The sequence below is a fragment of the Zonotrichia leucophrys genome, chromosome 4 (genome assembly GCF_028769735.1).
Source record: "Zonotrichia leucophrys gambelii isolate GWCS_2022_RI chromosome 4, RI_Zleu_2.0, whole genome shotgun sequence".
NCBI classification, from domain to species: Eukaryota; Metazoa; Chordata; class Aves; order Passeriformes; family Passerellidae; genus Zonotrichia; species Zonotrichia leucophrys.
In genome coordinates this window covers 25,427,214-25,439,427 of record NC_088173.1, presented here as the reverse complement: position 1 = coordinate 25,439,427, position 12,214 = coordinate 25,427,214, and the positions used below count along the sequence as shown (strand labels likewise).

General features: G+C 52.5%; 2 protein-coding genes and 1 non-coding gene across 3 annotated transcripts; 2 read left to right on the top strand and 1 right to left on the bottom strand.

Annotated features, from left to right (window-relative positions):
- Positions 1–5,193: 5,193 nt before the first annotated feature.
- Positions 5,194–6,214, bottom strand: LOC135447331 (ribonuclease CL2-like). Its single transcript, XM_064712263.1, has 2 exons — positions 6,174–6,214; positions 5,194–5,790 (listed from the first exon to the last, which is right to left on the bottom strand). The coding sequence occupies exon 2, from the start codon at positions 5,782–5,784 to the stop codon at positions 5,353–5,355; it is 432 nt and encodes a 143-aa protein (XP_064568333.1). The 5' UTR covers positions 5,785–5,790; positions 6,174–6,214; the 3' UTR covers positions 5,194–5,352.
- Positions 6,215–8,268: 2,054 nt separating this feature from the next.
- On the top strand, positions 8,269–11,907 carry RPS3A (ribosomal protein S3A). Its single transcript, XM_064710870.1, has 6 exons — positions 8,269–8,424; positions 8,681–8,784; positions 9,936–10,123; positions 10,273–10,481; positions 11,055–11,164; positions 11,744–11,907. The coding sequence occupies exons 1-6, from the start codon at positions 8,363–8,365 to the stop codon at positions 11,863–11,865; spliced, it is 795 nt and encodes a 264-aa protein (XP_064566940.1). The 5' UTR covers positions 8,269–8,362; the 3' UTR covers positions 11,866–11,907.
- Positions 11,406–11,475, top strand: LOC135447549 (small nucleolar RNA SNORD73). The gene has a single exon (XR_010440200.1). It is a non-coding gene; the product is annotated as a small nucleolar RNA SNORD73 (small nucleolar RNA).
- Positions 11,908–12,214: the final 307 nt, after the last annotated feature.

Here is a 12,214-nt window from a genome sequence, read left to right as displayed (position 1 = left end):
CATGGGAATGATGCTGGGAATTACCCCTTGTAAAGGTAATGAAATGGAAAATCCCCAGTTCACCTCCAAGGCCTTGGGGGGAAAGTCAGGGCCAGGTTGCTTTGCTTTCCAGATCCCTTCAGCTCCCTCCTTTTGCCTGGTAATTCACCTGTCTCTTCTGTCTAACATTTATTTAACTCCTTTATTGAGAGATGAGCTGGCACATGAAGGGCTGGGGCCACTGCAGGCCAGCAGGCTCTTAGTGCTGCTGGTGTTTGAATTAGAAATGCATAGGGCTGGATGCACATGTTTCTCCAACAGATGGGAGGCAGGAGCAGCACAATGAAAGGCGGAGAAACTGGCCTGGCTCCCTTCAGCCCCTTTCCCTCCATCCAGACATAGAGCAGGCACTCAGTTTGGGAGAGGGGCAGTGTTACTGAGGAAAAAAAAAAGACTTTTTAACCAGTTGCAAGCTTCTTTTACTTTTCCACCCCAACATGAGGCAGAGATGAGTGCCCTGCTCCTGACATCAGTTCTGCAGCCCTTGGAGGAGTGGTAAGTTTGGGACATTTGGAGAGAGCCCAGCAACAGCTTATCTGAGACAGGATGTCACTAGCTGAGCTACCCGCCTCCCAGCTCTAAGCAGGAGACATTCATGAGCACCTTCCTCCAGCCTTGATTCACCTCCAGACACAGCCTGGTCTTTTGGGGAATTTTAATTCCCCAGGTTTTCTTGACACTTTGTGTACTTTCTGTGAATCCTTTCCAGGCTTCTCACCTGGATCTTTCTTTTTTTAAATCTGTTTGGCTATGGTTGCTGCTGATGGGAGGGGATAGTTCCTTGGCTGGGCACCCATTTGCAATGAATTTCCCCTGATCCCCTTAGGGAGGAGGCTGAGCACGTCCCTGCCTGCTGGAAGAATGTGGGATGGCTCCAACTGCGACCGCTGGGAATTTTTTATACATTGACTTTCTTGCATCTGACTTTTGGGTTCACTTCCCTCTGGTACAGGTAGCAGGAGCTTTTCTGGCTTGGGAACCACTGTCCATCCCATGGATCATCCTGGGCACAACACACTGAAAGGTCTGGCTCTGACTTTCTGCATGTGGTCTCACATGGGCCAGCAGAGTGATGAAAGAGCTGGAGAACCTGTCTGAAGGAGCCCAGCATGTTTTTCTGAGATAAGATGAAGAGATTACTCAGTTTCTAAGCATGAATGTAGGGAAGAGGTTGGTGGCAGCTCTGCAGGAGAGCACTGAAAGAGACAGGACTGGCCATGACAGATCCATGTTACGCTGGCAAGGGGGAGATAATTTGTAAGGCGAGTGGCTTGCAAACCTTTAGCTGTGTACTCAGTGGGCTCAAGAGGTAGCCAAATATTAAACCAGCCCACAGAACATGAGACGATCCATTTCGCATGCTGAGTTTCAATTTAGTGACAAACACTGTTACAGGTATTGGCACAGGGCCTGCATGGTGTGAGATGTTAACTTGATCAAAACTCTTTACTTTGAGTTTGAGCGCTTGAGTCTGGTGTTTGTCTTGGCACCTTGCAGCAGTATTCCCAGCAGACCAGAGCCCAAGAGGTCAACAACAGTATTTTTCAGCTATATTTTTTTTAGATTGGGTGGGTGGCCTCTTGGTTGCATATGAACATAAATTCTTAGCTCCTGGTTTTCCTGGTACTTCCCCTTTGGTCGCTCATGCTTCTTCTCCAGCCTAGGTTTTGGGTCTTAGTGTCAATGCTTGAACTGGAGAAGTGCATCAGAATTTCTGATGTGTAGCTGTTGTGGGAAAAGTGACACCTAAGCTGAGTGCCACAGCTGAGTTTGAGGACTTTGCTGTCTTATGCCCTCCTTGTCTTTGCCGTTCCCACCATGCCATGAGCAGCAGCTCCCCTTTTCCTAGCAGGCATTCTTGTCCCCATGCCCAGGAACCCCTGCCAGAATGGTGGAGGGGATGGATCATTGCCTGTGTGGCAGGAGACACAGATGACCCTGCACCCTGGGGGCCAAGTGTGTCACTCAGTCAGGGGGAAGGAGGATTGCAGGATGTGTCTGACTGGGAGCTCAGCTGGAGGTGTGTGTGCCATAGGGACAGTGCTGAGGAGCAGCGACTGGAGGAGCAGCACAGACCCAGGATCTCAGAGATACTGCTGGAGGGGGAAAGAGCTGTTTTCTTGTCTCGTGCTGCCCCCAGGCAGCCTGGCAGCCCCTTTCCCAGTGGTCCAAGCACACAAGAAAGGTGGATGTGCCTCACAGAAACTGTCTTGTATTTTGCTGTATTTGTGCAGGGTGTATTTTAAGAGGAAGCAATAGATACGCTGGAAAGAAGCTTTTTCCATGTCAATTTTGGCATGCATGGCATGTAGCAACAGCCTGGTTTCACAGGACTTGTTCTGCCAAACCCATAGAGCTGATACATGACTTTGCTGAGTAAATACTTCTGAAGGTCTTTGCAGTGCCTGCTTAAGCAATTTTCTGCTATGGTTCTGAAAAAAAATGCCCTTGCTTTTCAAGGAGCAGGAAGAAATTTCCACAGTAGCACCGGAAATATTGACACACTGCTCATGCCTCTCGTCTTATGTCATGAAAGGCTGGGTGGTGGAAGCTTGTGAGCCGTAATGAAGTGCGTGATTCAGGATTATTTGTTTCATTTCCCTGTGCTAAACAAGCAACAGCCAGTTTCTGGTGAAGGAATTGTTTGACAATAGAGCGAGTGAGCAGAGCAGGCTGACCACTGTCAAAGCAAAGTCTGGGCATGAAAGTCAAGCAGATATGACTCAGAGACAAGTTGTAGGCATATAGTGCTGTTCTTGAAACATTTTTGGTCACATTTGTCTTCAGAAAAAAAAAAAAAGCACATAAATGGGAAGGGAGGCTGTTAAATAGGGCTGAGGAGGTCTGAACTGAGGTCCTCTCTCAGACTTTTCTGTGACCTTAGGAAAGTTGCTTAACTCCCACTCACAAAGCAGAGATGATCAGTTTCTGTGTTACAAAGCAGAATGAACCACAAACCTCACAACTTCACGTTTGACTGTGTTGGGCAGGACATGAAAGTACCTAAATGAGGAACCAATGAGGAAATATATGCACTGATTTATTAAAACATAATATTGCAGAGTTCCTTCCTTTATTTTCAGGCACCAGTCGCTCCCTGGCTTTTTGCTGCTTGCTGCTATTACAAATTTGGTGACCACTGCCTGTAAATGGCCCACTATGCTGCTTGTGGCAAAGGCCACAACACCCTCTGGATATCCTGATTCCTTTGTGGCTATTTTTTCCCTTTAGCCTTCACAAAGAACAGACACAAACATATGTTGAAGAAACACAGCTGCGTCTTAGGAGAAAACACAGCAGAGGAGTGAACCAACAGTGCAGTAATGGGATGGGATGTGCTGAAGTGGTGGAGCTGCCCTGCCATCAAATGGAGGATGCCAGGAATCATCCAGACTTTCCAGCAGACTCAGGTAGCTGCAGCATGCTGAGCAACCCAGAAATGGCATTGCTGTTTTTAGACTGCAGCTAAGAGCTGTGTCCCCAGGACGGGTGCCCCCTCTCCCATGCACTTCAGAGCCTGAAGTGCAAAGCTTGTGGGGTAAATCTCAGTGATGATATGTTTCTCTGTCACTGCCAGGATGATCTCACCTACCAGAGAACAAGTGGAGAGGTGGAATCCTCCTCCAAATCCTGAAGAACCAAGGGAACAAGAAGCAGAGATCAAACCCTTGTACTTGCAGAGACCCTGAATATTCCCTCCTGAGCCAGTCAGCTCCTCCCATGGCTAGGAGTGAGCAGGGTGGAGAAATTAGTCTGCTCTAAGTTGCTGGTCCAGAAATGCCCCAAATACCCTTGAAATACCCCAATTCCTTCCCAGTGCACAAAGAGAAGGGCTCCCCTCACTGGGCCTTGGTGGAGCTCACCAGTCCATGGATGGCCCTCAAAATGCCCTTCACCTGAATTTCAGGAAAGGAGCCCCGGAGTCACTTGAGGCACATGAGCAAGAGGTATCTTGGGGTGAGAGGAAAAGAATTGGGAAGATCTTTCTGCACTCCTTTTCCTCCACAGCAACACTTTCTGGATGCATTTGGGCTGCCTTTTTGTAGCAGCACAGCCCCTGGGTGTCAGCAGTGCCATGGGACTTCTCAGGGCTCCCACAGCAGTAGGACCAGAGCAAAGGGGTCCCCCAGCCTGCTGGGCTTCATCAGGCAGAGTGCTGCCAGCACGTGCAGGGAGGTGATCCTGCTCCTCTGCTCAGCACCACTGGGACACACCTGGAGTCCTGGATCCAGTGGTGGACTGAGTACATGAGAGCCATGGACATACTGGAGAGAGTCCAGCAAGGAATTGATGATGATGAAGTGACTGGAGCATGTCTGATCAGAGCAGGAGCTGAGAGAGCAGGGCCTGTTCAGCCTGGAGAAGAGAAGGCTCATACAGGGGGAGCTTTTAAGTACTGACAGGGAGAATGAAGGACAAGAGGTGATGAACACCAGCTGAAATTGTGAAATCCCATCGAGATTCAGGGAGAAAACTTCTGTATGTGTGTCCTGTGTGTGCTAATGCTGTGCTAGGAGCAGGGCTGTGAGCGTTGAATGCTTTGTGTTGTGTGTGGCTGCACGCTGTGTGCCCAGTGCAGGTTTTGTGTGCATTGTGTGCATGTGTTGTGTGTTCAGGGTGTGTGGGATGGTGGCTCAGGGCTCTGTGTGGCCCCAGCCAGGGCTCAGTCCTGTGGGGGCCCCAAGGGTGAGCAGCCTCAGCCCCAGAGAGGTCACAGGTGGGGTCAGAGGCATGTGGGAGATGGGGCAGACATGGGGGAATTTGGGGGTACCCAGGGGGATCATAAGGCATGTGGGAGGTTGGGAAACCCTGTGATAGTTATGGGCTATCCAGGAAAGCAATTTGACACTCAGAGGGTCAGGTCATTGGGGAGAGGACTAGGTGCACATCCAGGAGATTGGAGAGCCTTGGGCTGGGAGGGTGCTCATGGTTGTGGGGCATCTGTGGGAGTTGTGGGACACCCAAGAAAGGGGAGAGGGCACAGGAGAAGGCAGAGACACCCTAGGGGGCTATGGGACACCCAGGAGGCTGGGAAAACCCAGGGATTTGTAAGGCACATGGGGGCTAAATACAGGATTGGGGTCACCCAAGGGGTTTGGGGCGGGGGGTGTAGGATTGCAGGGTCCCACCCCAAGCTGATGCTGGAGCCCAGGCCTGTGACACCTCCTTTATTGGCAGCACGAACAGAGCCCCTGACGGGCAGGAGGATCCATGAGGGCCCATGGGAGCGCTGTGGCAGGCCTCACTGCGGGGCAGCACAAACAGAGCCCCTGATGGCACGGAGGGCCCATGAGACCACCACGGCAGGCCTCACTACGGGGCCGTGTAGGTGCCGGCCAGGTGCACGGGCAGCCCGTCGCGGCAGGCCACGCGCACGTGCTGCTGGGCCTGGCGGGCACGGTAGTTGCACGGTGGCCGCGTGTCCCCGCCGCGCAGGCGGCACATGGTCAGGCTCAGCGCGCTCGGAGTGCTCTGGAAGCCCGTCGCGGGGTCGGGCGCCTGCGAGCAGGCGGCCACCAGCTCGGCAGGCGGGGCATGCACGAAGGTGTTGGAGGGCTTGCAGGGCCTGCCCGGGCCGATCACCCGGCGCCGTGCCAGCATGGTCTCGCAGTAGCGGTGCGCCGCCAACGTGGATGTCCGCGGGCTGTCCACGTGCTGCCGCAGGAACTTCTCGTAGCGTGTCTCACCCTCCGCCCCTGCCAGCGCTGCCAGCACCAGCGTCATGCACAGCACCCAGCCCGCCATGGACACCTGCGGAACGGGGGGTTACGACCATCTGCACCTCTGGGCCCCCGACTGGAAATCCCACCCTGGGAGCTTGGTTATTCTACAGAGTCCCCCTCCCAGATCCCTGGGTCCCATACAAATCCCCTCCCAATGCCTGGGAGCTCTCTGGACAGGTGGGCTATCTGTGGATTCACCTGGATGCATGGGTCCTCTAAAGTCATGCACCCCCCAGAAGCCTCAGTCCTCCATGGAACACCCCCTAGCTGCTCCTCAGACCCCTGGCTCCCCTACAGATCCACCCCGTGCCCCCATACCTGGATGCCATACACAGCCTCCCTTCCCCACCAGATGCTCGGGTTCCTCCCAGACCTCTCCCACAGACATTCTGGTCCCGATGCACCCCGCACCTGTGTGCACGCCTCAGTTTCCCTTATGGCCTCAGGGTCTCCGGGATCCCTCCCACTCCTCTGCACCTCTTTTATACTGGCCCCAGCTGTGCCCAATGGGCAAGGATCCAGGAGGAGGGGCAGGGTAAAGAGCAAGGTCCAGTGGATGTCTGGGGAGAGCCAGGTGTCCAGGAGGCCCCGCTCACCCTCATGGCCCCCAAGGTCATTAGGCAGTCATTAACGAGCCACGTGACTGTCTGCGTGCATCCCCTTGGGTGGCCCCTGCCCACTCTGGCCTTGGCCACCTGTCCCATGAAAGGCAGGATACATGGCTCCTTTTGGTGGCAGGGCAAGATCCGTGGTTTCCTGCTGGCGGGCAGGACGTCACCATCTGGGGGGACATCATCTCTGGGGAAGCTGGCAGATGTTCCTACAACTCTTGAAAGATGTGGAACATCTATGGCTCTTCTGCACTGCTAAGGGACCTACGTGTTTCTTTTCCCTGTGTCCCCTTGCAGGAAAATTCATACTCCTGGGAAGTGCCAGGATGCATTTTCCTCACTGCTACCTCCCATGTCCCAGCTGCCCCATTGATGCACAGACAAGCACAGAGCCAGGAGCCAGCCTGAGCCCACCAAACACTCCTTTCCCTTGACCATCGTAATGGAGCCCCAAGGAAAGCGTGTCCCCTCCAGGGGGAGAGATATGCAGTGCCCATGAGAGGCTGTCACCTGTCACGAGCAGGTGCAAGTGGTCTCCACCTCCTCTTCCAAGAGATCAGAGAGACTCTGATGGGAAGTGGCAAAGAGAGAATGAGGTCCTGGGCAGCACCTTTCCGAGGTGTAACAGAGCTGTAACACTTCCAAGACTGGCCACAGTGAAGGTGCAGAGAATCCTGCCCTGGGCCCTGGTGGCATTTCTACAGCCTCTGAAGAAATCCTCCTCAAAGGTACAGAGTCCCTACAGTGGGAACAGCTCAGGCACCTGGCCAAAACCCTGCAGACATGGAAGGTCAGCACAGCCCCCTGTGACTGTCAATACCCTGCTCCTGGGCACGGAAGCAGGATGGGGACTCTCACCATGGCCCCTCAGACACACTCTGCTTTCCACTGTCCTGGTGTGGTGCAAAAGGGATGGTGCCCACAGGAGGAGGAACAAGCCTGCATGCTTGGCAGCGTCTCTAGCAGGCATGGTGCAGGTACCTGTGCTGGATCCCATCCTACCCGGCACAGCCTCAGGCATGTCCTTGCCAGAGGCTGCTATGAGGCTCATTGGTGAGCCACAGCCTGTGGTCACCCCTTGTCCAGGGAGGCCCCAACTACCTGGCACTATCCTGGGCACGGCTTCTCCATGTGCCAACCCTGCCCATGCCCGAGGGCTGAGCGGAGCCTCCTCCTGCCCTGTGTGGGGTGGAGAGGAGTCCTCGGCCGGGGCATTTGGGGCAGCCCAGACCAACAACTTATGGCTGTCCCCTCGTGCCCCAAGGCCTGGGAAAGCTGCCGACTTCAGGAACAGAGTCTAGTTCAGAAAGGAGATATTATTTATTCTGCAGGGGATGCAAACTGGAGGTTTGACAAATCAAACACACCATGAGGTTTTAAAAAGTAACATCTTTTACACAGTGAAATTTACATGAGCCCTCCTGTCTAAAGCATATTCCTCATCTATCGATTTATATTTATTTGTATGATGGTACTCTTATGTGATGCTTGAAATACATTGAGTTCATTAAGCAACTTCCAATATAGAAAATACCAGACGACATCAGTTACGTTTACAAAAGGTGACGAGATTCAGCCTGGGGACAGATCATTCAGCTGGAAGACACCAGACTGGGCAGGAGGCGGCACTTGCCTTTCACCGGGGTACAGTCGGTGCAGCGAACCCCGTCCCTGTGGCCCTGCCCGTCCGCACAGCGGCCCCACTTTCGGGGAGCAGGGACCGGGAGGGCCGGGCCGGGGCATCGGAAGGGCCGGGCGCTCCCAGGGCCGGGCGTTCCGCAGAGGTCCAGGCGGGGGCGCTCACGGGCACGGACTCCCCCGCCCCCCCCGCGCCGTTGGTTCCGTCCCGCCGTGGTACGTCCCGCGCGGGCCGCCCCCGCCCCCGGCGCTGGAAGCGGCCCCGTTCTCGCAGGTCTCGCGCGAGCGCCGCTCTCGTATAATCTCGCGGGAGCGTGCGCGCCCCGCCCTTTCCGCGGCGCGGGCCGGACCATGGCGGTCGGGAAGAATAAGCGCCTCACCAAGGGCGGCAAGAAGGGCGCCAAGAAGAAAGTGTAAGGGCGGCCGGGGCGAGGGCGGGCGGTGCACGGGGGCGCCGGGCGTGGCACCGCAGCGGCGGGATGGCGGGGATGCGGGGCGGATGGCGGCGGCGGCCCGGCCGGAGCAGGGCCGATGCTGTCATGGCGTCAGGCGGGCGGGCGTGGGCCCGGCGGGGCGGGAGCAGCGGCGGACAGTCGGGGAGGAAGGTCTTACTGCAGCCCAGTGCGGCCCGAGAACGTCGGCTAAAAAATCGAATTCCTTTGATTTAAGGGTCGACCCTTTCTCCAAGAAGGACTGGTACGATGTCAAAGCACCGGCGATGTTCAATATCCGGAACATCGGGAAGACGCTTGTCACCAGGACTCAAGGAACTAGTGAGTATTTGGGGTTGGTGCAGTACAGCGGATTGTGTTGGCTCCATGTGCTGGCTCCAAGCGGTTAAAAAACTTCTTGGATAAAAGACTGATGAGAAATGGGTTTTGCTTGTATTGTTAGGAGTTTGGAAACTAGAAAAGTTGGGTGTTGTGAGTAGATTTTTTCTTTTTTGAGTTGACCGTGTTGCTTGAATAAATGAGCTTAGCTGCAGGAAGTTCGTACACTGGCCTATTTTTTGTACAAGAATGCCAAACCATGGAAGGAAGGACCTGAAGTTTCTTATGAGTTCCTCTTGTGGTAACTTGGCAAGTTGGGAAAAGTTCAAGAAGTAAGCACTAGTTCTGATTGTCACCGGGGGAGATGGTGGGACAGTGCCACAGGAGACATTAGTCCTTATAGGATCGCAACGACCGGCACATCAAGACACTGAAATATCTGAAATTTAAAGGTTTTGGGTAAAGATTAGAGCCAGAATTGCTGTCTTATTGTGTGGACTGATGTATCATTGGGGGTAAATTCGGTTTTATATCATCTGGCACACCTTAAAAAGAGGAGACCTCTGTTAGGAATGCAGAGGGGTCTGGATAGAGGTAACCCTGTTTTTGGAGGCTTAGCCATGCAGAATGGCTAAATAGCTTTGTGCTAGATACTCTGCTGGCTGCTCTCCGAGTTAGGATGATGATTGTTACTTTGTGCTGTAACACGTGAAACAGTTAAAATGAGGGTCACTGCCAAACGAAGTGTGAACCAGCCAGTGTTGTTAAAATGGTTCCTCGTTGGAGGAGGAGCTGTGAAATTATTGTGCCGGGCTGTTCATTGCTGCTTCACCTCTGCTGAGCACTTGTGGCTTTTTGTTTGGTTTTCTCATTGCTGTTGATAATTTCCAAATGCTCTGTAGCCCCTTTATGCTTGAAACAAACCAAATTACTACACGTGCTGGGATCTGCTGTGTGCTGCTGTTCATATCCCACACCTGGCACTATTGCCTTGAAAAGATTCCTCCCAGAGGGAGAAATTGCCAGCCTTGCTGGCTCTGTGATCACCATTAGAAAACATCAGAGAACAGGATTCCAGAGGGAATTCAGTGTCTGATTGGAAGGATGTGCTCCTAATGTTAATCTAAGGTGTTTTGTTCTGTTCCACCCCACAGAAATTGCCTCTGACGGGCTGAAGGGCCGCGTGTTTGAGGTGAGCCTGGCTGATCTGCAGAATGATGAGGTTGCCTTCCGCAAATTCAAACTGATCACTGAGGACGTTCAGGGCAAAAATTGTCTGACCAACTTCCATGGGATGGACCTCACCCGGGACAAAATGTGCTCCATGGTGAAAAAATGGCAGGTGTGTGAGAAACAGCATCGCTGCGGTGCCTCAGGGAGGGAGGGAGGGAAGGAAGCACTGTGCCTGGCAGAGCCGTGTTTGAAGTGTGGGGCGTGGGGCTGGGCAGCCTGTGCTGCAGCGTGCCAAACGTTCAGTGCTTCCTCTTGCAGACAATGATTGAAGCCCACGTGGATGTCAAGACTACGGATGGGTACCTGCTGCGCCTCTTCTGCGTGGGCTTCACCAAGAAGCGCAATAACCAAATCCGCAAGACCTCCTACGCCCAGCACCAGCAGGTCCGGCAGATCCGCAAGAAAATGATGGAGATCATGACCCGGGAGGTGCAGACCAATGACCTGAAGGAAGTTGTCAATAAGCTGTAAGCTTTGGCACTGTTCTTTTTTCTCCCCTACAGTTTAAATTCTTGTTTGGGGGTTGGTTGTTGCTGAGTGCCTGGGGATTGCTGGTGTGTTCCAGGCTGTTGGTCAGAGACCAGGCAATGAGCCCCTCGTGTGAAAAAGCCAATCACCCTTTTGTGCAAATGGCTTCTGTCAGTCTCTGCGTCCTGTCTGACCTGAATCCACTGTCACGTTTGCATAAATGTAAAATCACTTTCCAGAAGATTCCTGGTTCACATTTCTACAGACTGAAGTTGTAATTCTGATCTACTGGGGCTGTGAATGCTCTGAGCTTTTCTGATAGAAGAGTCTGTCAGTGTGCTGATTGCTTCCAGAGGTTTGCAGGTTTGCTCTCAAAATGAGCACACCTGCACTATGTCCCTTCTGACATGGCAAGGGAGGTGTCTTAGACTCTAAATGTACTTGAAGAAGATTGTCAAAGTGATGATACAAACTTTTGTAGAATATTTTGTATTAAGGATTGTTTTAAGCCTGTGTTGCTGCTGCAGGAGCAGGCAGAGTTTTTAGCATTGTGTTGCTCTGTGATTGCTCAGGATCCCAGACAGCATTGGCAAGGACATCGAGAAGGCCTGTCAGTCCATTTACCCTCTGCACGACGTCTACGTGCGCAAGGTGAAGATGCTCAAGAAGCCCAAGTTTGAATGTAAGTGTGTTCCTGCAGACATCTGGGGGAGGGTGTGGAAAGGGGGCAGTTTAAATGTGTTTGCTTTTGGATAAAGATGGTGCAACAGCCTCAATGAGCTTTAGTAGTTGTAGAAGGGAAAGTGTGTCCTTGTTCCCATGTATGGCTTCCAGGATTGAAAGCCAAGCAGTGAGCGTCCAGTTTGGAGCTTCTTGCAGCCTCACCTGAAATTGCTGCTGAATGTTAGAAGCTTTGCTTTGGGAATGAATGATGACAAAATGTTTCGGTCCCAGATGATGTGGAATGATTCCATTTCCCCAATTTCTGACATTCCCATGTAATGCAGCAGTGGGTGCTTGAGTCCAGATCCTTTTAGGAAAAGGTGTCACTTGCAGTTTCATTGCATAGCTTTATTTCACTGCTTGATCTGACTGACTGTCACTGCAGCAGCATCTCTGTGCACGAGCTGTCTGCAATGGACTTAGTCCTAGTGACAGAAAACATTCTGGTGGTTTCATTTGTGTGTGATGAGTAATGGAGTAATTTAAAACTGTTCAAACAGGTCCATCTCTCACTGTTTGTGTCACTGCTTCTTTTTAGTGGGCAAGCTGATGGAGCTGCATGGTGAAGGTGGTGGTGCTGGAAAGCCCTCTGGGGATGAGGCTGGCACCAAGGTAGAGCGAGCTGATGGATATGAGCCGCCCGTGCAAGAGTCTGTGTGAAACTCAAAATTGGTGGAAAATAAAAGGTTTTAATATACAGAACTAATGCTTGGTTGGTTGCCTGTATTGCTCCTGGACAATATTGGTATTGGATGTGTGGATGAGTTTTCAGTAAGTTTTCACACTGGATGTGTGGATGAGTTTTAAACCAGACCTATGGCCTTGGCTTAAAAAACAACTAAAGAAGTACTCATGTACTTCTCCAGTTGTGTTGTGGAGATGGGTGTGGAAGAAGGTAGGTTGTCCTTTCTGTGGATTCTCTGTGTTGGTTTTACCCAGTAATTTTAGTCCTCACCAGAAAAACCTCTGTATGTGTGCATTGGTGAGGAGTGCTTCACAGAGTACAGGG

Coding starts and splice junctions, on each gene's coding strand:
- RPS3A (XM_064710870.1), top strand. CDS start 8,363: ATGGCGGTCGGGAAGAATAAGCGCCTCACCAAGGGCGGCAAGAAGGGC. Junction 8,785..9,935: donor CACCAGGACTCAAGGAACTA/GTGAGTATTTGG, acceptor TCCACCCCACAG/AAATTGCCTCTGACGGGCTG. Junction 10,482..11,054: donor AAGGAAGTTGTCAATAAGCT/GTAAGCTTTGGC, acceptor GTGATTGCTCAG/GATCCCAGACAGCATTGGCA.
- LOC135447331 (XM_064712263.1), bottom strand. CDS start 5,784: ATGGCGGGCTGGGTGCTGTGCATGACGCTGGTGCTGGCAGCGCTGGCA.